At 42.4% G+C, this 26,341-nt stretch overlaps 3 protein-coding genes across 18 annotated transcripts in view; 2 read left to right on the forward strand and 1 right to left on the reverse strand.

The window, feature by feature from the left end:
- Window positions 1–13,502, forward strand: part of dock7 (dedicator of cytokinesis 7) — a 66,170-nt gene extending 52,668 nt beyond the window's left edge. For 4 of the 16 annotated variants that reach the window (XM_056415383.1, XM_056415390.1, XM_056415394.1 and 1 more), the window contains 18 exons: window positions 205–301; window positions 981–998; window positions 2,226–2,322; window positions 2,398–2,532; window positions 3,267–3,419; window positions 4,057–4,215; window positions 4,354–4,454; window positions 4,575–4,767; window positions 4,883–5,026; window positions 5,917–6,048; window positions 6,522–6,536; window positions 9,283–9,408; window positions 9,500–9,589; window positions 10,212–10,448; window positions 11,483–11,626; window positions 11,712–11,818; window positions 12,020–12,187; window positions 12,743–13,502. In XM_056415383.1, coding sequence (XP_056271358.1) covers window positions 205–301; window positions 981–998; window positions 2,226–2,322; window positions 2,398–2,532; window positions 3,267–3,419; window positions 4,057–4,215; window positions 4,354–4,454; window positions 4,575–4,767; window positions 4,883–5,026; window positions 5,917–6,048; window positions 6,522–6,536; window positions 9,283–9,408; window positions 9,500–9,589; window positions 10,212–10,448; window positions 11,483–11,626; window positions 11,712–11,818; window positions 12,020–12,187; window positions 12,743–12,785 — 2,159 coding nt within the window. In that variant the 3' untranslated portion in view covers window positions 12,786–13,502. Of the gene's footprint in view, window positions 1–204; window positions 302–980; window positions 999–2,225; window positions 2,323–2,397; window positions 2,533–3,266; window positions 3,420–4,056; window positions 4,216–4,353; window positions 4,455–4,574; window positions 4,768–4,882; window positions 5,027–5,916; window positions 6,049–6,521; window positions 6,537–9,273; window positions 9,409–9,499; window positions 9,590–10,211; window positions 10,449–11,482; window positions 11,627–11,711; window positions 11,819–12,019; window positions 12,188–12,537; window positions 12,558–12,742 lie in introns of those variants that run through there. The other 12 variants (XM_056415388.1, XM_056415392.1, XM_056415395.1 and 9 more) reach the window with 7 other exon arrangements.
- usp1 (ubiquitin specific peptidase 1) lies at window positions 13,216–21,325 on the reverse strand. Its single transcript, XM_056415397.1, is given in 10 exon segments — window positions 13,216–15,152; window positions 15,155–15,378; window positions 16,180–16,381; window positions 16,568–16,726; window positions 17,795–18,459; window positions 18,607–18,773; window positions 18,977–19,078; window positions 19,243–19,375; window positions 20,480–20,736; window positions 21,228–21,325. Coding segments are annotated over 9 exon segments (2,277 nt in total). The 5' UTR covers window positions 20,662–20,736; window positions 21,228–21,325; the 3' UTR covers window positions 13,216–14,709.
- Window positions 21,326–25,051: 3,726 nt separating this feature from the next.
- The window catches only part of kank4 (KN motif and ankyrin repeat domains 4), a 66,733-nt gene continuing 65,443 nt past the window's right edge, over window positions 25,052–26,341 (forward strand). Inside the window, exon 1 of the mRNA XM_056415161.1 lies at window positions 25,052–25,143. The gene's annotated coding sequence lies outside the window, so the exon portion shown is untranslated. The remainder of the gene's footprint in view (window positions 25,144–26,341) is intronic.

A 26,341-nucleotide genomic window follows, 5' to 3' on the forward strand; every position in this document is an offset into this window, starting at 1 on the left:
AGACGTACGGAACAGGGAGGCGGTTGTGTGACTTATAGACACACACACACACACACACACACAATGTATCCTTTATTTGTACTGTAGCTCTGACTACAGGCATTAAGCCAAAGTCGTCACGTTTCCCTGTATACACACACACACACACACACACACACCTTCTTTCACCGCCAATAAAAACAAGTGAGCACTCTTTCCCTTCAGAGCGGAGTCCATCTGGCAGCACGTTCGGCAGTCAGGAGAACCTCCGCTGGAGGAAGGACATGACGCACTGGAGGCAGAACAGCGAGAAGATGGACAAGTACGTCCTCCGAGTTCTGAGTTCAAAGACGCTCCAGAGACGCCAGATTAGGAACTACACTGTGCTCTGCAGAGAGGTTTTCTGAAGGAACACACACACATGCACACGCTCACACACACACGCTGACATGTGCACACACACACCACTACAGTACATCTAGTAATATATATATATGTATATATTATATATATATATATACATACATATATATGTGTGTATATATATATTTGTATATATATATGTATATATATATATGTGTATATGTATATATATGTATATATATATATTTGTATATATGTATATATATATGTGTGTATATATATATATATATACAAACCATTAACAAATCTCTCTTTCATGAGTTCATCTCCATTTTTCACAAGTTTCCGTGTGTATTTTTTTTCCTTCATTTTCCAAACAGATTTACCTGGAAGAGAATCAGACTAATTTGAATAATGTTCATATATCTGTTTTATGCAGTCAAAAGCGACAGTTTTGTATCTTTACGTCACTTATTTTGTCAAATGACGACAAAACGTCCGACGCTGAGCGTCTCTGTGGGCGGGTTTGAAATGAGATGTTTCTCTCTTTTTGTTCTTGTTGTATTTTCAGCTCCAGCCTTGTAGTTTTTTCTTAATTTGTCCATTTGTTCTCTCACATGCTGTGTGTGTTTATGTAGGAGTCACAGATCCATCAGGTACTGTATGCTCCACCTTTGCCGTGTGCTCTTTCTTTTTGACCCCCCCTGCTGCTTTTAGCTCCTCGTTTACGGTGTATTCACATGCTTGTGGGCAGCTGGTTGCCATGGACACAGGACTCATTTGATTAGATGTCCTCCTGATTAACTCGAATAGAAACACGTCTTGATTTGTACTAATTCATTTGAGTTTTGGGTGATCCACAGTCATTATTGTAGTCACTGACTCCTTAAATTCATACATGCACATGAATGCACCAACAGTGACCCCCTGATTCTGCCCCCCCCCCCTCCCATCCCATAATTCCCTCTGTCCTGGTAACAGTGTGTGTCTCAGGGTTGGTGTTGGTTGCCGTGGGTCTTTTTTCTTTTTTAACCAGCGTGCTTCTTGTTTTTGGGGTTCTGACTCGTGTGTCTCCCTCCTCGTTGATCCACATATAGCGACAGCTCTTGATTGTCATAGATTATTTAGTTTAGTCCGATTCATAACTACTGAGAGCCAGTTTGGTTATGGTGTCAAACTCAAAACACACACATATATATACACACAACATTTCGCCCTAGTGTTCTACCCATAGACCAGGAATGGATTACCAGGCTGTTCCTCTTTAATGTTGAAGAACAGCCTCCTTATAAAAGTTATATATATTATATTTATATATATTATATATATATAATTATATTTATTATATATATATGTAATTCATACATATATAAATCTATATATTAATATATATATATATATAATAAATATATATATATTAATTACAGATATATATAATAAATATAATTATTATATATATATGTAATTCATACATATATTAATATATATATATTATAAATATATATTAATTACAGATATATATAATAATAATATTTATTATATATATCTGTAATTAATATATTTATTATATATATATATATTAATATATATATTAATTACAGATATATATATTTATATATATACAGTATATATATATCATGAATATATATTAATTACAGATATATATATTTATATATATACAGTATATATATATAATAAATATATATTAATTACAGATATATGTATATACACACACATCCCTTTCCCTCCACTCAGACAGTGTTCATGACTTATTGTGGTGATTGTGGTGATCGGACGTGAAGCAGAACAATCAGCGTCGCCGTCTTGGAGTTTATTAATTGTTTATTTGTGACCGTATTCTCCGATTGTTTCCTCGACTGCAGGACCCGGGCCGAGCTGGAGCACGAGGCGCTCATCGACGGTAACCTGGCAACGGAGGCCAACGTCATCATCCTCGACACTTTGGAGATCATTGTGCAGGTACGCCAGAGACCGGGACGCCGTGGATGCAGAAGCCGACATGAAGCACCGACATGCGCTCCTCTCCTCCGTCAGACGGTGTCCGTGACGGAGTCCAAGGAGAGCGTCCTGGGTGGCGTGCTGAAGGTGTTGCTCCACAGCATGGCGTGCAACCAGAGCGCCCTCTACCTGCAGCACTGCTTCGCCACGCAGAGGGCGCTGGTGTCCAAGGTATCGGCTCCCGGACCGTTCTTTCTTTATTCCTGCAATTTCTCCCAGGATTTATGACAGGGTTCCTACGGTCGTGGAAAACCTGGAAAAGTCCTGGAAAATTAAAACATGTGTTTGTTTTTGAGACATTTTATTCTTTTAATCAAACTATTGTGTCTCATTCATTTGTGTCCCGTACGGTTATACTGTAAGCTTTGGAGCTCTCATTGTTTATTTAAATACTGCATTTCATTCCTTCCTCCCCTTGCTTCCTTCCCTCCCTCCCACCCTTCCTTCCCTCCCTTCATTTCCTTCCCTTCCATCCTTCCTCCCCTTCCTTCCTTCCATCCCTTCTTTCCTTTCTTCCTTCCCTCCCTTCCTTCTTTCCCTCACTTCCTTTCCTCCCACCCACCCTTCCTTCCCTTCGCTTCCTTCCTTTCCTCCCTTCGCTTCCTTCCCCTCCTTCTTTGCCTTCCTCCCTCCCTCCCTTCCTTCCTTCCTTCCTTCCTGCCTTTTAATATAAATATGTATACTGTATGTATGTATATACTTTTAATCAAACTATTGTCTCATTCATTTTTGTCATTAAGGTTTATACTTTTCTGTACACCGAGATTTCCCAAAATGTTTGGTCATGGAAATGTGGTTTAAAGTCATGGAAAGGTCATTGAAAGGTCATGTAAAGGTCATGGAGCGTCCTCCACATGCTGTATGACCCCTGCTGTGACCCCTGCGTGTCCTCCCTCCTCCTCCAGTTCCCCGAGCTGCTGTTCGAGGAGGAGACGGAGCAGTGTGCCGACCTGTGCCTGCGGCTGCTCCGCAGCTGCAGCAGCAGCATCGGCTGCATCCGGGCGCACGCCAGTGCCTCGCTCTACCTGCTCATGAGGCAGAACTTTGAGATCGGCAATGTGAGTACGGCCGAGGTGTTGTGTTCATGAACCTGGGACGATGAGTTCAGGGACCTTTTGGAGCGTAGCTTTCAAAGAGCTTCTGCAATGTGTCGCGAGTGAAGGTTAAACATTTGATTTGTTGACTTTATTTGAATTTATTTAACCAGGAAAAGCCTCATTGAGATGAAACATCTCTTTTAAAGAGGGCCCTTCTTCTCCTTCTTCTTTCTTCCTGCTGCTTTTTCTTCTTCCCCTCCTCCTCCCCCTTCTTCTTTTCCTCTTTTTCCTTCTTCTCATGCTCCTTCTTCTTCTCCTTATTCTTCTTCTTTGCCTTCTTCTTTTTCTTCGTTCTTCCTGCTGCTTCTTCTTCTTCTCCTCCTTATTCTTCTTTGCCTTCTTCTTCTTCTCCTCCTTATTCTTCTTTGCCTTCTTCTTCTCCTCCTTATTCTTCTTTGCCTTCTTCTTCTTCTTCTTTGCCTTCTTCTTCTCCTCCTTATTCTTCTTTGCCTTCTTCTTCTCTGCCTTCTTCTTCTCCTCCTTATTCTTCTTTGCCTTCTTCTTCTTCTCCTCCTTATTCTTCTTTGCCTGCTTCTTTTTCTTCTTCTTTTTTCCTTCTTCTTCTCCTTTTTCTTCTTCTTTCTTCCCGTGCCTTCAGAACTTCGCCCGAGTGAAGATGCAGGTCACCATATCTCTGTCGTCGCTGGTGGGAACGTCTCAGAACTTCAACGAGGAGTTCCTGCGTCGCTCCCTGAAGACGATCCTGACGTACGCCGAGGAGGACCTGGAGCTGCGGGAGACCACGTTCCCCGACCAGGTACGGCTCCTCCGTTTTTACTGAATCCACTGATTTACACGTGCGTTCTCCACCGCCTCCTGACTTCGGTGAGATGAAGCGACGCAATAACTCCAGGTCTTCGTTCTATTTTTCTTCTTCCTCTTTTTTTCTTTCCAGGTCCAGGACCTCGTGTTCAACTTGCACATGATCCTGTCCGACACCGTCAAGATGAAGGAGCACCAGGAAGACCCCGAGATGCTGATAGACCTCATGTACAGGTGAAGAACACACACACACACACACACACAGTAGCAAACACCTCTCCATCACCTGCCAATGTATTTCTGCTCTGTGATCATCCTGTGTGTGTGTGTGTCTTTTTGATTCCACGCTCCCAGGATCGCTAAGGGTTACCAGACGTCGCCGGACCTGCGGCTGACGTGGCTCCAGAACATGGCGGGCAAACACTCGGAGAGGAACAACCACGCCGAGGCGGCCCAGTGCCTGGTGCACAGCGCCGCCCTGGTGGCCGAGTACCTGAGCATGCTGGAGGACCGCAAGTACCTGCCGGTGGGCTGCGTGACCTTCCAGGTGAGGGCGAGCGCCGGCTGCCGTGTGGCGTGTGCTCACGCGGCGAGAGAGGCGTCTGCTCACGTGTGTGTGTGTGTGTGTGTGTGTGTGTGTGTGTGTGTGTGTGTTGTTCCAGAACATCTCCTCCAACGTGCTGGAGGAATCGGCCGTCTCCGACGACGTGGTGTCTCCAGACGAGGAGGGCATCTGCTCCGGGAAGTACTTCACGGAGATCGGCCTGGTGGGACTCCTGGAGCAGGCGGCCGCCTCCTTCTCCATGGTGAGGAGGAGGAGGAGGGGGAGGAGGAGGAGGAGGAGGAGGAGGAGGGGGAGGAGGAGGAAGTCGTCTGGGAATCTTTTTCTTGTCATTCTAACTCTTCTTCTCTATATCTCCTCCTCCTCCTTTGGAAAGTGCATCGACCTTTTACATTTTTATAAAAATCACAAATCAAAACCTGTTCAGAACTGTTTTTAAATCTGTGACCGTCTGCTCTACTTTATTATTGAAATTGTTGTTATTTTTATTGTATCGATTTTAGGAGGTTTTAATTCCTTCCCTCCCTTCGCTTCCTTCCTTGCCTCCTTCATTGGCTTACTTCCTTAATTTTTCCTGCCTTCCCTTCCTCTCCTCCTTCCCTGGCTTCCTTCCTTTCTTCCTTCCTTCCTTCCTGCCTTCCCTTCCTACCTTCCTTCCCTCCCTTCGCTTTCTTCGCTCCCTTCCTTGCCTCCTTCCCTCCTTCATTGGCTTCCTTCCTTAATTTTTCCTGTCTTCCCTTCCTCTCCGCCTTCCCTGGCTTCCTTCCTTTCTTACTTCCTTCGCTTCCTGCCTTCCTACTCTTCCTTCGCTTCATCCTTCCCTTTCCTTCCTTCCTTCCTTCCCTTCCTACCTTCCTCAGTTCCTTCCCTCCCTTCCTTGCTAATGTGATATCAAGTGTCTTTGAGTACCTTGAAAAGCGTTATATAAATTGAATGCATTATTATTATTCTTATAATTATTGTTATTATTGTTACCAGTAGACCCGTGACGGCTGTATTTTACTCCTCCAGTCGTCCTAATTCTGAAATGAAACTCTCTAACTTTAAGCTGAGGTGTTAATGACTGAGTGACGGTACCAACATACGTGTGCATACTAACATACGTGTGCCTACCAACACGTGTGTCCCTCTCAGGCGGGCATGTACGAGGCGGTGAACGAGGTGTACAAGGTTCTGATTCCCGTCCACGAGGCCAACCGGGACGCCAAGAAGCTGGCCACCATTCATGGTAAACTGCAGGAGGCCTTTGGCAAAATTGTGCATCAGGTAAACACACACACACACACACACACGCACACACACACACACACACACCGAAGTGTAGAGGAGCTTCAAGTTTGACAGAGAAACGGGACAAAAAGATCAAGTCGTTCCCTCAGAGTACGTCACGTTATTTTAAACAAGTAACCCAAAACACAACTTGGGAAAAAACTCATGTTTCCTTCACACACACACACACACACACACACACGGAGCGTTGCATGGATTTGTTATTTCCCAGTGTTTATCGAGAGTTCTGGTAGGAAGCAGGAGGCAGGAAGCAGGAGGCGTGGGAAGAGACTCCAGTTTGTTCTTCTTCAGGAACAGTTGTGCGACTCATAATGAGGATATTAGGAATAAATCCTTATGTAATGAACGGAGGATTATTTTCCGCCCGTCGGAGATCAGTTCTCTGGCGTGTGTGTGTGTGTGTGTGTGTGTGTGTGGTTTACCTGTCCTGTATTCTCTTTGTCACACAGAGCACTGGCTGGGAGGTAGGTGGCGACACACTTCCTGCTTGGCCCCCTCTGCTCGTGTTGTTTATCTTATCGTCGTCTTTGTTTACTCTCTCATCATCTCTCCATTCGCCGGCCGTGGGCATTTTTCCGTTCGCTCTCTTTGCTTCGTTACGCACGAAAAAACAAAAATAAATCCATTAACATCTGCGGACGCCGTCGGCCGTTCTCTCCTTGCTCCGCTTCCTGCGCGGGAGGAGCGTGTTCTCACGCAGCGTGGCCGGTGTCATTGAATGCATCACCTGCACACGGTCCGCACTCTTCCTCACCTTCATCGTCTTCTGTCTGAACGCAGTCGCACTTTTCACCATTTCATCTCATCTTCAACCACGGGGCTCGATTTCAGCGCACGGGGTATCCGTTTGCGCCACCTGCTGTCGCAATTGGGTATTACAGCTACACGCCATTAAAATAAGACTTTTATTTATATTTTTATATATATATATAGATATATTTATATATATAAATATATATCTAAATATATATAGATATAAATATATTTATAAATATATATATTATATCTATATAATATATATATATAAATATATTTATATATATAAATATTTATATATATATAAATATATATATATTTATATATATATTTTTTCATTTAGATATATTTTTTTAAATATATATATATATATATTTAGATATACATATATATTAATAAGTACATGGTTCTTTTTGTCTTTTGTTGTGGTTTAATAGATTTTATTTGCTGCATTAATTTACAAATTTGTAACACCTTGTTTTTGATTGATCCCTTTTTGTTATTGATTATTATTATTTTGATTAGTTCTTATTCTCGCCCTTTTCTTTCTAACAGTTCAAACAGAATCGACCCCTGATATCGTTTCATCCATTCGGTTCTTTTGCGTCACAGTATTAACCTCCTGAGTTCTCGTGGTTTGTTGCATGGAGGCGCCCCTGGTGGTCCTTTTTGGTAATGCACTGAGTGCATGTTGTGGATCTGTTTTAGTTTTTTTCTCACTTTGTTTTTTTTGTCATAACTGTTGTCTGCATGTTCTGGATCCACCGCAATGACTTTATGTTCTTAAATTATTTTATTTTTTAAAGTCAATGGAGATATTTTATCTACTGTGTTTTTTCTCTGGAGGATTAAAATGTGTTCTGTTTTCTCCTTTTTTATTTCCCCGGTTGCCGACCCTTCCTTCCCACTTTACTTAATTGTGTCTTGTGGTAAGTTCCTTTTTAGTTTTCAGGGCCTTTTTAAAAATGTTTTCTTACATTTATTTTTGAATGAGCAGTTGTGGTCATTTTTAAAGCTTTTCCCCACCAGATTACCAAGAGGGTTCTTTAAAAGATCTTTTACTGGAATAACATGCCGACTTACCACAGCTTCTCCCTTTCTTATGTCACACACACACACACACACACACACACACACACGTTAACATATGTGTCAGCCCTGCTGTGTTTTCTCAGAGTTTCTGGATTTAATGTCAATGTTTTTCGTCACTGTTCTTCCTAAAATATCACGGAGTGGGTTGAGTTCAGGCATCCGGTCGAAGCAGTTGTTGTTGTTGTTGTTGTTTCTCAGAGTTTCTTGTGTTTCCCGTCACCGCTCGTGACCCGAGCTCCTTTTAGTAGCTCACTCTCTCTCTTAGCTCCGCCTACTTTTCTCAAAGCAGTCGTAGAACATCATGTACCTACATGCTCGGCAAAATCCAGAAAGTTAAGAGTCGATTTAAATTTATTTAACGATATTCCTGTTTAGTAGTATCTGTTCCACTTGTTCTGGGAATATGCTGCTGCTCATTTTAGAATAGTTAAGTGTTTCTCCCTGTTTGATGTTTCGCCCTCTGCCTGGTGACTGATGTGAAACCGGCGACCGGCTCGTCCTCTGATGATGTCATACCTGCTTATTACTGTGTGGTTACCGGTGATAATCTTGAGGTCGCTTCCTATCCGACACATTCATAGAAATATGGAGGACTTAAAATGTCTTAAGTATAAATAAATGAATAAATATAGGAATAAATAAATGCTTTAAAAAAATTATAAAGAAACAAATAAAATACAGGAATAAAAACATAAATGCTTAAATAAATGTATAAAGAAAATAAATAAATGCTTAAAGAAATATATAAAGAAAAAAAGAAAATACAGGAATAAATACATAAATGCTTAAAGAAATGTATAAAGAAAATAAATACAGGAATAAATAAATAAATGCTTAAATGTACAAAGAAAAAAATAAAATACAAGGAAACATAAATAAATGAAGAAATACGTGTGGACACATTGACATAAATAAATGAAGAAATACAGAAATGTAGAAATAGATTTATTTAATGATGTCCTGTTTAGGTATAACTTATATTTATTCATTCCTGTATTTATTTAATTACATTTATTTAGGCTTTTATTTATTTATTCTTGTATTTATACATTTAATTAATCATGTATTTATTTATTCCTCTATTTATTTATTTATACATGTATTTAAGCATTTATTTATTAATTCTTGTATTTATTCATGCATTTATTTATTTATACTTAAGACATTTTAGGTCCTCCATATAGAAAAGCTTTCAAACACACATGTATAAGCTACACTCTGTAAACACGGTATTCCCACTCACTGATTTGGACAATTCCTTTATAAAAGTGTTGCTTATATTTTGAAAATCTCAAGCGCAATAAAAGATGTTCTCATATGAATGTAATATCTATTTCCGTTCCTCTCTCCCAGGCTGGAAAGAGGATGTTCGGTACGTACTTCAGAATCGGCATTTACGGCCCGAAGTTCGGCGACTTGGACGAGCAGGAGTTTGTGTACAAGGAGCCGGCCATCACCAAGCTGGCGGAGATTTCTCACAGGCTGGAGGTAAAAAAAAATACCACCACGGAAGCCTCTAGATTCTCCTGTAATACCATGCTTCACCACTAGTGATGTTCTGCGCCGCATTTCTTCTCAGGGCTTCTATGGCGAGCGTTTCGGAGAGGACCAGGTGGAAGTCATCAAGGACTCTAACCCCGTGGACAAGTGCAAGTTGGACCCGAATAAGGTTGTACACTGATTTTTAGCCTGAGAATCCATCTTCATGCATGTAGCTTGTTGTTGTTTATCTGATTAATATATATTTAATTTACTGTGCCTCTGACATGGATGTTTTTCCGGGTTCGTTCGGTCATGGAAAACCTGGAAAAGTCCTGGAATTTAAAAATGGTTATTTCCAATCGTGGGAGAAAAAAATATATTTTACATTGTGTCCTGAAAAAAAATGTAATCAAAGTTTTTGTAAAAGTCCTAGATATGTGTTATAGTCACGTGTTCATTTACGCCGAGTTTGAAATAATTAATAACATTTTTAGAAGAAATATAAGCCGGCACAAGCTCTCATACTGGCGGCCATTAAAAGGTTTGGTGGCCATAGCAACAGTAGAAACCCTGGTTTTTATTTCATTAGCTTTGTGTTGAAGTTGTTGCATCATAACTCGTTAGTTCACGACGTCTCAGAGGATAATCTCTATTCTCACTTTTCATTGTGTGAGCAGCCATTTAAAAAACCTCATTATTGTATAAACTTGTATCAATAATCTGATGTTTTTAGGTTTGATTTGTGACTCCGGGCTAAAACCTTACCCCGCCCCCGCGTGTCCTCGTGTCCTCATGTCCTCGTCTCCTAGGCCTTCATCCAGATCACGTACGTGGAGCCGTACTTCGACGCGTACGAGATGAAGGACCGCATCACGTACTTCGACAAGAACTACAACCTGCGGCGCTTCGTGTACTGCACGCCGTTCACGCTGGACGGCCGCGCCCACGGCGACCTGCACGAGCAGTTCAAGCGCAAGACCATCCTCACCACGTCGCACGCGTTCCCCTACATCAAGACGCGCATCAACATCATCCACAAGGAGGAGGTAACCACGGCGACGACGGGGGGGCGTGGTCACGGGCCTGGAAAAGTCCTTGAGAACAATTAACTCCCAAAAGAGAGAGCGCAGGGTGGGGTCTTTCCTTCCTTCCCTCCTCCCTTCCTTCGCTTCCTTTCCTCCTGCCATGGCTTTATTACTTCATTCCTGCCTTCCCTTCCTAACTTCCTTTGCTTCCTCCCTGCCTTCCTTCTTTCCTTGCCTGGCTTCTTTCCTTACTTCCTTGGCTCTTTCACTAGCTTTCTTTCTTACTTGCTCCCTACCTTCCGTCGCTTCCTTCCTTCCCTCACTCCCTCACTTTCTTCCCCATCCCTTCCTACTTTCCCTCCCTCCCTTTCTTCCTTCCCTTCCTACTTTCCCTCCCTCCCTCACTTCCTTCCCCATCCATTCCTACTTTCCTTCGCTCCCTCCCTCCCTTTCTTCCTTCCCTTCCTACTTTCCCTCCCTCACTTCCTTCACCATCCCTTCCTCCCTCCCTTTCTTCCTTCCCTTCCTACTTTCCCTCCATCCCTCACTTCCTTCCCCATCCATTCCTACTTTCCTTCCTCCTCCTCCTTTCTTCCTTCCCTTCCTACTTTCCCTCCCTCCCTCACTTCCTTCCTCCCTCCCTTTCTTCCTTCCCCTTCCTACTTTCCCTCCCTCCCTCACTTCCTTCCCCATCCCATCCTACTTTCCTTCGCTTCCTCCCTCCCTCCCTCTCTCCCTTCCTTCCCTCTCCTTCCTTCCTCCCTTCCTTTTTATATAAATATGTATTCTTTTAATCAAACTATTGTCTCATTCATTCGTGTCGTGTGTACGCCGAGATCTCACAAAATGTTTGGTCATGGAAATTTGGTTTAAAGTCATGGAGGTCATTGAAAGGTCATAAGAGGTCATTGAAAGGTCATAAGAGGTCGTGGAGAGGTCATGGAGAGGTCATTGAAAGGTCGTGGAGAGGTCATTGGTCAACATGCGTCTGAACCCTGAACTCATCCACCCTCTCATCTCCAGCTGTGGATGATATTCGGCTCGTTTCCTTCCAGGTCATATCCACGCCCATCGAGGTGGCGATCGAAGACATGCAGAAGAAGACTCAGGAGCTGGCCTTCGCCACGCACCAGGACCCCGCCGACGCCAAGATGCTGCAGATGGTCCTCCAGGGGTCCGTGGGCACGACCGTCAACCAGGTAGAGTTGGAATGGGCCGGAACCCACCGGGTCCATTAGCCACGAGGAGACTAGTGGAGGAGGAGTCACGCCTGTTTCCTCCCAGGGTCCCTTGGAGGTGGCTCAGGTCTTCCTGTCCGAGATTCCCATCGACCCGAAGCTGTACAGACACCACAATAAGCTCCGCCTCTGCTTCAAAGACTTCACAAAGAGGTATGGGCCGTGTGAAAGTTCTTGAAAACATTTAAATCCCAGTAGAGAGAGCAGGGGGGTCCTTCCTTCCTTGCTTCCTTGGCTGGCTTCCTTCCTAAATAACGTCACAAAGCTGCTGTTGATATTTTGGGTTCATGTTAATGTCCCAGCCTTGATGAACACAGGTAGAGGCCGTCGTGACGCTCCTCCATCTGCCCACAGGTGTGAAGACGCGCTGCGTAAGAACAAGAGCCTGATTGGTCCGGACCAGAAGGAGTACCAGAGGGAGCTGGAGAAGAACTACCACCGCCTGAAGGAGGCGCTGCAGCCCCTCATCAACAGAAAGATCCCACAGCTCTACAAGCCCGTGCTTCAGGTCAACTCACACAGGTCGGCTCTGTGTGTGTGTGTGTGTGTGTGTGTGTGTGAGGATTCAGGGTCCTAAAGAGTATAAATTGATGAATCTATTTAGCTACGATAGGTAGTCTCTCTCTGGACCTCTCTCTCTCTCTCTACGAAGACCCTTTTTAATATCCCCAAAGAAATACTTTTAAATAATATTGTTAATTCATCATGTCCCATATGTTCTGACATTCATCTGACATGTAAATTTAAGTGTTTTTCGATGATGCAACCGACTAGAACTCAACGTTGTGACTAATCTCAACTTCAGGATTTCCTGTTTTTGGATGTGAACTTAAATTAATCTTCATCTTTTGCTTCTTCAATAAATCACGCAGCAAACGGACGGCTTGACCAGGTAGCTCGGGACTTCTGTTTACCTATATCTGTGTCCTGTGTTGTTATTATTAAGCTTTACCGTCGTGTTATTCTCACAAGATCAACATTTCTTTCTTTTTGTTGGTTTTTTAAAATGCTAAAGATAGAACCCGTCATATTAACGGCCTCCGCGTCGCTAAAAACATCTTTTCTTCTCGTCTCCAGAGATTCCTTCAGCCGGATGAGTCTCCGCAAGCTCGACATGTGAAGGAAGAAGAACACAGGCGCACAAACACACCACAAACTGCAATATTAATTTATTCTACATTGTAAATAGGAGTCTTTTTGAAGGCCGGGTCAGTTTTTTTTCCAGATAGCATGTCAAAGAATAAGTATTGCGGGCTTTGGTACGTCATTCCAGCGTCTTAAGTTGTTTACATACAAACTGTTACGCAATCAGAGGGACATTGGAGTAGAGATGAAGGCGATGAAGGAGAATCTTTCTTTGCTGGCCACTTGTCACACGTCTTGTCCTCACACCACAAATATCACGTTTAGAACCCAACAGAACCTTCTGGATGTGCACCAACGAGCCACTGAACACAGAATGCTTAGAGATCCTTTTATTGGTTCATTAAAAGTGCCAAAAAAGAAAAGAAAAAAACACTTTTCTCCTGCAGAGAAGGTGACATTTAAAAAAAAAAGTCAGGTAAAACGATGAACCACCAGAAATCTATTCAATTTCATGTGTGCACTTTTTTATTACTGCGTAGCAAAATGCATTTTACAAGTAAACGGTAATACATTTTTTGGGGGGGGGGGGGCTTAAAAAAACAAAACAAGTGGTACCATTATTTATCATGATTGCTTTATTATTATTTAAAAGAATGTTTTTAAAAAGGTAGGTGCTTTGAACATCCTTGTATTATTTCATGTAGTTTTATGTTTATTTTAAATATTTTACTAAATAAATATTTTAATGTTCCATTTGTTGTATATTCATTTTTTCATTGTTGAGTGTGAATGACTTTTGCCAGATGGACAAAAAAAAACTTTATTGCTTTAGAATTTACCTGGCAACAAGAATATGATTACAGCTGTACATCCATAATGGATAATAATAAACTAAATAACTAAATCAATCCCTGATGATTGATTTATAAATGCCGACGCTGTGGAACCTGAGACAATCACCGTCACTCTGTATTTTTAACACCATCATATTATTTTTTTTTAAACAAAGATATGCATCGAGTACAAAAGAACAATAGCGACATGATTATTTGTGTTCGTTCTGAGAGAAAAATACTTTGTGATGAGAGTGAGAGACGAGTTTTAAACCAGCCTGACGCCGAGGGAGGAACTTTATTCAAAAGCCTTTAGTTTGTAATACTTGAGAACAAAAGACGAGACAAACGTCCAACACGACGTAGGAAAGCATCAAACTGACACTTTGAGATGTGAAATCATAAATGTGTCTGTTTGTTTAGCCCAAAAATAAACTCTTGAAAACCAGGCCGGTCCAACATTCAGTCTCACTGCGCCGGACGTGACCGTCTCCTCTTATCACTATTTATAAATATGGAACGAGAGCGGATTAAAGAAATATACATTTGACCAAAGTTTTAAATATCTTTACTCTGAATTTGCTCCCTGCGATAACGATATGAGTATTAACAGAACCGGGTATAAACTTGGCATATATTAGATAAACATTACGTGGGTTTTTTTCAATGTAAAAATATGACGATGTAAAGATTACACAGATGTCTTAGAAGAATAAAGAAGCCTCAGGGTCCGGTTTGGTTTTCTTACCTCATAAATCATATTAGATATTGAAATGGAAAAATATTTGGTTCTTTTTCTGTCGTAATCTCTTCCAAACACGCGGTAACAGTCCATCATACGAATAAATTTTTAAGAAAGAAAAACAAAAATGGGCTGAGAAAGAAACTCATTTCTGCATTTTTTTAAATCGTAAAAGTTCTGTAAAAATAAAAAACTTCGAGGAAACCAAAAAAACACGAGGACTCGAAAGTAGAAAGTGTAATTCCCATTTGACTGAATATTTATAAAAACCTAAAAATAGGTTCATGAGGATCTCGAGGGGCGTGTGCGCTGGTTTCGCCCACACACACATCTGAATGTGTCCGTGTGTGTGTGTGTGTGTGTGTGCACGACCTTGCGTCCCGTCAGTTCGGGGGCATCCTCCTGTAGAACAGCAGGTACGGCGTTGCCGTGGACGACGTGTCGGGGGAGCAGCAGCGCAGGAAGTCCTCCTCCTCGAACAGACGCACCTCAGAGTCGTCGAACAGCAGCCACTTGCCCTCGTATTCGCGGAGGCTGCTCAGCGCCCGCCGCTCGGTGGCCTCGCCGCAGGAAGTCGAGGCGCCGGCGCCGTCTCTCGCGGCGTCGCCGCCGGGTTTCTTCCGCTTGGACCCGTCCGCCCCGAGCTCGCAGCTCGCCAGACTCCTCTGGCCGCCCAGGAGCCCGACGGCGCCCGACGACGACGACTTCTTCTTCTTCCCTCCCGTTTTGCCGCTCGCCGCCCTCGGTCCTCTGGCGCCGCGGGTGAACGACACCTCTCCGTCGTCGTAGTCCTTCGCTTGGGTTTCTTCCTCCTCCTCCTCCTCTCCGTCTCCTTCCCGTCCCACAGCTTGGCGTCCTTCAGGTCGGACATGCGGACGTAGGCCGTGTAGTGGCCGCTGCTGATGGTGACGCCGCTGTGCATGACCACGGCGAACAGCCGGTAGCGCTGGCCCGTGGCGGCCGAGGACCGGGTGCACCACTCCTCCAGGGACAAGGTCAGAGGGGTTTGCAGGGGGGTGTTGACCTTGGACAGACCGGCGTACGGGTCCAAGCTGGGAGGAGCAGAAACAAGGGGGGTCAATACGACCCGGACCGGGAGCACGCCGCTGGGGTTAAACGACAAATGAGGTTCAACTGTTCCTGTTGTTTTCCTGTTTACACTCATTGTATTCCTGTTTACACATATTAAATTCTGTTTACACATGTTATAAACAGATGACGCTGTGTAGTAAAAATCACGCCATTGTAATATATCATGCAGTCTGTATAAGTCATAAAATATATAAATATTTTTTTTAAGTATATATAAATATATATTTAATATATATATACACACATACATAAATATATATACATAGAAAATATATACATATTCAAAATCTATATATATATCAATATACATACATAAAAACATATATATATAAATACATAGATATAAATACATCCATCTAAAAAAAATACAAAATATATATACGTATATAAAATATATATAAATATATAATATATATTAAATATATATATAAATAAAAATACATAATATATAAAAATGTATACATATAGTAAATGATAAAAAATATGTAATATGTCCTAGTATGTTATAAAACATGTTTCTTTAAAAACAAACGTAATGGACAGAAACACCTTCCACTGGTTTTCTTTCTGTTTTGTGATGTTTCGTCAGTTTTAAAAGAGCTTGGGGTCCGTCGGCGACGTCGACTCATCACAGAAAAGAAGAGAGGAAACCCGCCGGTAACTAGTTTCATGATCCGTTCGTTGTTGCAGCCCGACTGTAATTAATCCATAACATTTTGACAGGAAAGGGAATCGAGCGTGTTAAAGATTCACCAACTCACTCCAGACTGTTGGCGGAGAAGCGCTTCAGGTGGATGGTGATGACCTCGGGCGTTTTGTCGAACAGCAGGCTCCTCTCGGCCTCCGCGTAGTGCCGACACGTCTCGCAGAAGTACTTGTCCTCCCCGACGATGCGCTCCACCGACGCAAACTGAGCGATCGCCCATTTCAGAGTCTTCGGCCCCGGTTTGGGATCGGGAGAAACTGGAAAGAGAGGAAATACATCGGTTGCAGGATGAATGATATCTCGATGTCTTTGCGGTCGGGAAGAAAGACAAAAGATTGCCTTGAAATTCCGATTTGGCAGAAAAAGGGACGGAATAAGAGCGTAAAAAAATATATCGACGGTCATCATTTAGAATGAGTCCGTCAGTCCGGGGGGCATCGTACCCTCGGAGAGGTCGTCGGGGCCGCCGGGCTCGTCGTCGAGCACCGGGACGCTGATGTCCTGGAAGCCTTCCCTCCGCTCCGTGAAGCTCTCGCACTCCAGACAGCGAGTCCTCAGAACCAGCTGGCCCTGGAACAAATGCTCCATCAGGTCCAGGTCCTCTGGGGAGAACACACACACGGGATTAATGCCGTAAATTACACACACATATATATATATACACACACACACATTATATATATATATACACACACACACGGGATTAATGCCGTAAATTACACACACATATATATATATATATATATATACACATACACACACACGGGATTAATGCCTTAAATTACACACATATATACACACACACATATATATATATACAGGACTGTCTCAGAAAATTTGAATATTGTGATAAAGTTCTTTATTTTCTGTAATGCAATTAAAAAAACAAAAATGTCATGCATTCTGGATTCATTACAAATCAACTGAAATATTGCAAGCCTTTTATTCTTTTAATATTGCTGATTATGGCTTACAGCTTAAGAAAACTCTAAAATCCTATCTCATAAAATTTTAATATTTCCTCAGACCAAGTACAAAAAAGATTTATAACAGCTGAGTGTTTGTCAAGGCTCAGGAAACCCTTGCAGGTGTTTCGAGTTAATTAGACAATTCAAGTGATTTGTTTAATACCCTACTAGTATACTTTTTCATGATATTCTAATATTTAGAGATAGGATATTTGAGTTTTCTTAAGCTGTAAACCATAATCAGCAATATTAAAAGAATAAAAGGCTTGCAATATTTCAGTTGATTTGTAATGAATCCAGAATGCATGACATTTTTGTTTTTTTAATTGCATTACAGAAAATAAAGAACTTCATCACAATATTCTAATTTTCTGAGACAGTCCTGTATATACACATATATATATACATACACACATTATATATATATATATACACACATATATATATACATACAATATATACACACATTATATATATACACATACATACATATATATATATATATATACACACACGTATGTATGTCTATATATATAAATATAAATCCACGCTGGCACACTTATAGGTAAATAACCAAAATGTCTGAAAACTGATGACTTCTTATTTCTCAGTTTTTCTTCAGTCACCAACATTTCCTGCAGCTTGTAAAACAAACTCCCTGATCAACACTCGTCCTCCTCCGTTTACAGTCAAGTCTCCTACCCTGGAGCTTCACTGGCGTCTCCTCTTCCTCTCTTTCCGGCGCCGTCTCCTCGCTCGTCTTCTCGCCCGGCCCGTTCTCCGGTTTGCTCGTGTTCTTGGCGGAGCTGATCTTCCCCACGCTGAGGAACTTGGAGAAGATACTCGGTTGTTTCCCAGACGGCCTCAGCCAGCTCAGCTTGGACCTCTTCTTCCCTTTCCCGTCGGCCTCTTTGGTCGCCTTGTCGCCTTTCCCCTCCGCCCCAATTAGCTTCTTCGTCTTTTCGTTCTCGGCCCCCTCCTCTTCGTCCCCGGGCGCCGCGATGTCGCCGATGGACTTCCTTTTGGAGCGGGTGAGGGGTTTGTTATCCTCCGCCTCGGATTTCTTGGACTTGACAGATTTGGGCTTCTTTTTGGCGTTGCCCACCTCGGTGTCGCTCTTCCTCTTGCCGCTGACTTGGCCCTCGTCTTCCTCTTCCGAGGGACTTTTGGACTCCGGTGCGGAGCTGCTGCCGGATCCCAAACGCACGTCGTTCCCGAGTTTCACCTCGGTCTTGCGGGCCTCGTCCCTCTCCGACTCCTGCTCTTTCCTGATGGTGGCGCAAGCCTCTTGGATGTATCCCAGAATGCACTGCAGCACCTCTTGGGCATCGTGCTGAAGATAGCCTTCATACATGGGGTTCAGCTGCCTGTAACTCACAGAGCAGCAACAATCAGCTCACTACAGCAACACTGAACACACAGTTGTGACCTACATTACTCACCACTGTAGAAATACGCTAACTTACTCATTTTAAAGCATCGTGTGGACAAAATGACGAAGGTCACAAGGTCACCTGAGCGTGTTGAGCATCTTTCGAGGCGGCGTAGCGAGCTCTCCGTCGCTGAAGCTGTCGGGGTTCAACAGGAAGTTGGACTGCAGCTGCTCCACCGACGTTATGAGACTGTTGAAGCTCCCGAGGAGCTCGATGTGAGCCGGCACAGCGGCGCCGACAACTTCTGACTGCAGAGAGAAAAACAACAACAAAAGAATTACGAAAATAAAGAGATTTTAGAACTGTTGCTCCACTTGGAAGGTTATGATTGACTGCACTATATATATATATATATATAAATAAATAAATATATATATATGATTTTGAATTAGTGATGTTGATTACATACATTTCCAAAAATGTTCACAAATATTTATTTTATTGTACCAACCTCTTCGCTTTTATCAGTTTCTTCCTTTGTTGAGTCTTTTCTTTTCGACAGGTTGTACAGTTTCTTGACTCCTTCTCTGAGCCCGGGGCAGTAGTACAGCACCTGCAGACACATTATTTAAGAAAAACATTTTCCTTAAAAATACTGAAACCATGACGTTGCTATATTTGCTTTATTTTCAGTAAGTGAGAACAATCACAACAGTTATTTCCTCTGGTTGTGAGACTTCTTAATACAAGTATATGTATAGTGTGAGGAGGACTCACCTGTAGGATACTGTTCAAATAGCAGGTGTTGCCCAAGTTGTTGAAACCCACAAATGGCGCCATGCCCTCCCTCTTCTCACCCGACAGGAGAAGGCCAGGTGAGGCCGGACACGGGACCGTCTGATCACAGCCGCTGGACAGAAAACAAATAGTCTCACATTTAAAGAAACATCATATTAGTTACTCGTTTGATTTTTGCAGATGGAACATGTGGGTGCAATCTTTATACTCTGTTGTACTTTTTTTTAAACAAACAACCAAACATGCCTTATTTTTATTTAGTTTGCTTAATCTCAGGAACTTTGTAAACTGAGATTTGTAAAGTATTGTTGATTATAAAAAGGTTTCCTATAATCTTAGAAATGTGGGGGTAAAAGAGGTTTAAAGGACTTGCAGTGGTCATTTAACTGTCAAATTATAACATAAATAATAACTTATATTTGATATTCTGTTTCTCAGAGCCTAAAGATTATGATTTTAATAAAAATGAATATGCATTTACAACCAAAAACCAAAATATAAGTTAACCCTATCTACATTTACATTAATTTTACCGTACATTTAGTTCAATATTACGATTGAAATTCTATTAAATGTGTTAGTCTAATCTTCTCATCTTTGTTTGGCTTATAAAGATGCATTTAGCTGTCAAATTATACTATAAATAATAACTTATATTTGTTATTCTGTTTTTAAAAGCCTGAAGATGATTTAAATATAAATGTATATGCAGTTACAGCCAAATACCAAAATATAAGTTATCCCGGTCTACATTTAGATTAACTTTACCTTAAAAAAAAGGTTGAAAATGGAGTTGAATAATATGATTAAAATAACATTAAATGTGTTAGAATCTAATCTTCTCATCATTGTTTGGCTTATGAACATGCATTTAGCTGTTAAATTATAAGAACCTATATTTGTTATTCTGTTTTTAAAAGCCTGAAGATGATTTAAATATAAATGTATATGCAGTTACAACCAAATACTAAAATATAAGTTATCCCTATCTACATTTACATTAACTTTACCTTTAAAAAAGGCAGAGAATTTAGTTGAATAATAAGATTGAAATACTTTTAAATGTGTTAGAATGTAATCTTTAATCCACGGCATGCGAGTAACACAGACACGCAGCATGACCAGACTATTCCTCAACAAAAGTAGGGTGGTACAGCAGCGTGTTGACCTTTGCGTGACCCCCAGATTAAACCACACACTGACAACAGACACCCACATCGCCTCGGGCTCCACTTCCTCCACCGCTTTGGGCTCATCGGCTTGAGGTTCGGAGAAATCCAGAGCCCGCTTAGTTTCCTTCTTCTGGAGGAACTTCAGGGACAGCTTACTCCTCCTGATGGGGCTCCTGATGGGGCTCCCCAGCGCCGCCACCGCGCCTCCCCTCTGCAGACCTGGCATCTTTACGCAGGCCGACGTTGCCTCGGTAGACGCGTTTTTTTATTTATCTCCCCAGAGATGCAACAGCGCACCTCGCTGGCGAGACAAGGAAAAACACAAAAAAAAGTATTTTCAGCGGGCGCCATCAAGAGTTCAACGAAAACGAAAGTGAACTACGAATTGCGTTTGGTTGTAGTTGAATAACGTTAACTAGCTAACGCTAATTTGTTAGTTAACGCTACACCTGAACTAGCTACAAGCTAACTAGCGCTACATGCGCTTAACTCATGTAGACGCGACAGGTTCAACCGACTGTTAGCTGGCTAACGTACTGGTGACTCTCCAAGTAGTATTTATATCTTTTAAATAGAGCAGTTTACATTAAAAAAAACCTTTATCGAGCTAACTAATTGGCTAATGTAGCGAGTAGCGCATAATAAAAGGCAGTTTGAAGACACAAATGGGTCATACGGTTTTGGTGAAGAAGGAGGAGTAAAAGAGGCAGCACGCAGTTTTTTTTAAACCGTTGGCTTAAACAAACCTAACTCAAACAATCCCTACTGTGTCTACAGCTCGTGGACGCTCACCTTAATTAGTTATTCCAGGTCGAAGACTTAATATATTTCACTGAGTATCCAGTCAAGTATGTTTGGTCGAGGCAAACGGGACAGCAGAAGTTGGCGCTTTTTCCTGCTGGAAGACCGGAAGACCCATAGGTGTCCGTGCCGCCGGTGAAAAAATAATCAACAAATCAAAACATTACGCAAAAGAAATGTCCAATGACAGTCAGTCGTGGTATTAAAACATATTTCAGACGTTTGTAAATTAGCGTATGCGTTTGTGAAATTATACAACCAGAAATAGTTGCATTTTATATTTCAGGTTTAAATTGAGACTCCTAATTTATTTAGGCCCCCGTGGCCACATTCAGACGCCATATTTGTGGTCCTTTACCGAGCTGCATTAAGTTAGATTACATAACACCGGAAGTGGTATATTCTTCTTTCAAATAATGTAAAGACGTTTTAATTGCAGTGTCGTGGACATGTTACTTGAAAGTCAACTTTAACATTATTATATCGCTATTTAATTAAAGTAAATTCATAGTGTGTGCTAAAGACAGACCCGGAATAGATAAAGTATAAATATGTTTTTAATTCATTAACTTTTACACCATGTTGAGATCCATTTGAGTAAACTATGTATACATTAGTCCTACAAGGCGCTGGGGAAAACTGTTAAATACATTCACAAGAAACATTTTACATTATTTCAGCAGTTTTGCGACTTTTATTTTGAAAATGATAAACGGAAGTGTACTTCGATTTTGCCTGTTTGACAAAAGTAATCTTTGAGGAACGCAACCATAAATCTATTTTAATTATCGCGACGTGTGTCACGACACTAGCTTTTTTAAATATACGTTTAGAAGATATTTATTTTGACGTAAACAAACGAAACCAAACCGCTCGGAACAGTTGTCAGTGGCAATATCCACACTCAACCGCCAGGGGGCGACATTGCACATGTAAACGGAGTCTGAAGTGTCCGGCATCAATTCCCTCCTCTCCCGGAGCGTCTCTTCATCTGACAGTCACAGCAGAGGCTATCCTTCCACGATCTGAACGGTAAGATACTCTTTACAATGTTTCTCGCTTTCTGCATAAGAGAAAAAGAAGAAAAAACACTCGCAAGAGTATCTATGGTATCAGTTGAGTTGTGTTGATTCTAAGAGGGGCTACAGAGTGGGGTTTGCCTGCGTGTTTTTTTATTTTAATATTTTTAAAATCCTACTGGGAGGATCGCATAATTGAACGCAGCTAGAGACAATAATACGATAAGCACATGTGTGTCGCGTCCTTCCACGTCGCTGCATCTGATGGCACGCAGGTGGTACGTATATAGGAGGCGATGCGGGACGAGCCGCCACTGCAGCTGCAGACTGGCTGCTTGGTCAGCAGCAAAGGATGGTGTCTCGATGGGCTTGAGCTATACCTACTCATCTGCCTCAGCTTCCGGAATCACTCTATCTATTTGTCTGGCTCTGTGATTAAGTCATGTTGCAGCAAAGGGTGCTGATACAGTGAGTAGTGGACTGATCTCTGTGGGGCTGCAGCCTTGTGGCGGCGGTGGAGCTATACATGGATTCAGAATATGGTTTTTTTCGGGGTGCAATTTCCAGTTCTGGGTTGGCTTTAAAATAGTGCATTAACAATTCTTCATTTCGGATTAGAATTATCTAAAACCCCACACATAAAAAAACATAAAATAAATGCCTATAATGAAATACATTTAATTGCAGATTTAATAACCAGTAGGCAATGTTTCCAGATTCAACACTGTGTGTGTGTGTGTGTGTGTGTGTGTGTGTGTGTGTGTGTGTGTGTGTGTTCTCTCACATCCCGTCTAAAGCCTAACCAGGAGATGAATTAGAAGGAGGGATTACTGTGTCTCACCTCCCTGATAACATAATTTTCTCAAGGGGAGCCCTTTTTTGCTGTAGTTGCATATATATATATATGTATATATATATACATATATATATAGTCTGATCAAGGCCACCACCCATGTCCTGAACTATATGAAATCACAACACAAGGCCTCGTCTTTCATTGGCTAATACATTACACAGCATAGGATGCAACATGATTGACAGACACTTGAACAAGGCCACTAGAAAATTATATGGTGCCATAAAATATTATTTCCGAAAGGTCAAAATCATCCACTTGTTGCGCCTTGAGTTTTGTATAAACTACACACACTTTACTGCAAATGCAATCGTTTCAGAAATATACCGCCTCCGTATATCGGCCCGCCCGACAAGAATTCGACCCCTAACCTGTGTGAGCGCTGAGGGCCGCTCTCCACGCAGCAGCAGCAACGCAGTTCGGCCTTCTCATCAAGACGGGCTTTGTGTCCCCGGGAGAGGCGCCGAGCTGCAGAGGGTTGGCGGGGGCAAGAGCTCAAAGTCCTGACCCCCCCCCCCTCCCCCCCTCCTACAGCCTCCACCCACCTCCTCTCCCAGGAGGGGGGGGGGTCACTGGAGGGATACAAATGAAAGCATGTTGAGGGACGGGCGATGGTGCGCTCCAAGAATGAGAGGCACGTCTTGAAGTCGACTTAAGTTTTTAACTCTCGACAATTCTCATTCATTCTCCTCGCCGATGGTATTGCTTTAGTTTAATCTCTCTCCCTCTCTCTCTCTCTCTCTCTTTATATTTCGTTCCCCGCTGTATTTTACATTCAAATGGCTGTTTTGTGAGACTTTTTTGTTCCAGTTTCGACGGAGATAAAGACGAGATATTATATTATATCTCTTCCCTGGATATGCCTCGATCTTTGATCGTGTAATCTACAGAATTAAGTGAAAAACCTTGTGAAAATTAAGTGAAAAATCTGGAACCGGAAATGGTTCTTTAGAGTGATGCCGTAGAAGAACCATTTTTGGTTCCACAAAGAACATTTCAAACCAGGGTTCTTTAAGAACCATTTCCCTTAAAAATTCTTCAAGGAACCTATAAAGGTGTCTCAAAGAACCTTCAACAAATGGTTCTTTAAGACACCATTTCTGGTTCCACAAAGAACCTTTCAAACCAAGGTTCTCAAAAGAACCATTTCCTTAAATAGTTCTTCAAAGAACCTATAAAGATGTCTCAGAGAACCTTCAAAAAATGGTTCTTAAAGGCACCATTTCTGTTTCCACAAAGAACCTTTCAAACCAGGGTTCTCTAAAGAACCATTTCTTTAAATAGTTCTTCAAAGAACCTATAAAGGTGTCTCAAACAAAAGAATGGTTCTTTCAGGCACCATTTCCAAAATGGTTCTTCAGCATGTGATGGTTCTTCGTCGAACCTCAAAGCCTTTCAAAGAACCATCTGAAGAACCATTACCTCTCTGTGTGCGGGTTACTAACGGCCTCAGTTTGGAAGGGATTGTTCTCTCTTCATTTCGGTTCCCCTGAGTTCTTCAGAGGCCGAGTTCCACGAGACGAATCAACGTTGTTCTCCGACGTCTGAGAGCACCGAGATGAACTCACGAAAGGCCGTTTTCTGTTCATTGCGTCGCTCGCCCATCTGCTCGTGTGCTTCTTTTAGAGTCTCACACACACACACACACTCTGCTCAGCCGAGAGAGAGAGCACTTTCACTAAAAAGGGGGTGAATGAGATCCTTTATGAGCTCGTCGTGGGTAAACCTCGGCATGTGCATCCGATCAGACGAGGGAGGATCTCCACGCCGACGTCCGGAGCGTCTGAGCGCCGCTGGCGAGGAGGGCGTGTCCTCCTCAGCCCAGACGCTCTCATGATGGGAGGCGGCCTCCACTCAGTCTGCTCTCCACTCCCTCCTGCTTCAGTCCGCCCTGCAGCGTAGAGTCCTCTCCTTCTCCACGCAGGCAGACAGATATTTATATATATATATATATATATAGATAGAAGAGCTAGAAAGTGAGGATCTGGACATTTCTTTTCGTCCCGAAAGGATACGACACACAGCTGCAGAGGTAAGGGAAGCACAGATTCTGCTTTCTTTCTTTCTCTTTCTTCTCCTGTTCTTTCTTTCTCTGCCTCCCTTTCTCGTCCTCTCACACCACTCGTATCCATCTAGTCATAGATTCTTCATGTTCTTTTTTCTTCTTTTTCTTCTCATTTCTGGAACTGAATCTACTTTATATTTATTTTTATTTATTTTTTAAACCAGCACACATTTATATTTACATTCCAGCGACGCTTGTGACACCTCCAGATCGTTATCCTCTTTCTCTCTGTCTGCTGATGCATATATGTTCTCCCACTGAGCGTGTGTGTGTGTGTGTGTGTGTGTGTGTGGTAATCAGATGCTATAGGAGCGAGGCAGGCTTGCACACATGTGTCAAAGGGAGTCTCTCTCTCTCTCTCTCTGTTTATCGGCTCGTCTCTCACGCACACCGAGGAGAGTAAGTGGGATGGAGCCGAGGAGAAGAAACACCAAGTGATGGTGGTTATTCAGAGCGATGATCATGACACTTTTGCACGGTTGCTTCTTAGCGGTCTGCGTACATTCGCTCTGCATCCCCTCCGTTGCTATACCTCTCTCTCTCTCTCTCTCTCTCTCTCTCTCTCTCTCTCATGCAAAAACCTCCCTGTCTCTCTCCATCACTGCTCCTCTCAGGGTCTGTACTCTGAGTTAGTCTCGGCCTGCCACAGAGCATCGGCCATGGCTGGTTGACTAACCTCAGCTACACAACATTAGAAAAAAAAGGCAACGCGTTCCTGTTACATGTTTACAGGGTGTTGACTGTGTGTGTGTGTGTGTGTGTGTGTGTGTTTTGTGCTGCATTCACTGACATTAAGATCCACCCGTGTTCAGGTTAAAGGGCACGTTGTTATTCATGCACACACACACGAGATGTTGGCTGACCTGCATGACGGTACCGTGTGTGTGTGTGTGTGTTTATCTTTATATGTGTGTGAGAGGTGCAGAGAGGTGACTCATACCTCTGGAGCGATGCCATCATGTCGGATCGTCGGGTTTCCAAAGAGCTGCTGTCTTTAAAATGTCAAATTTTCAGGAAATGAAAATAAACGAAACAAAACCCGCCTGTTTTTTTATTTATTTTTAGCTCACCGGTCATGAATCTTTAAGGTTGTTGTCGAGTAAGATCTGAGAAGGGTTTTTTTTTTAAATCCCAAAGCTCAAAGTTCAAACACACAGAGGAGAGT

Source organism: Pseudoliparis swirei, chromosome 5, assembly GCF_029220125.1.
Source record: "Pseudoliparis swirei isolate HS2019 ecotype Mariana Trench chromosome 5, NWPU_hadal_v1, whole genome shotgun sequence".
In the NCBI taxonomy this organism is placed as follows: domain Eukaryota; kingdom Metazoa; phylum Chordata; class Actinopteri; order Perciformes; family Liparidae; genus Pseudoliparis; species Pseudoliparis swirei.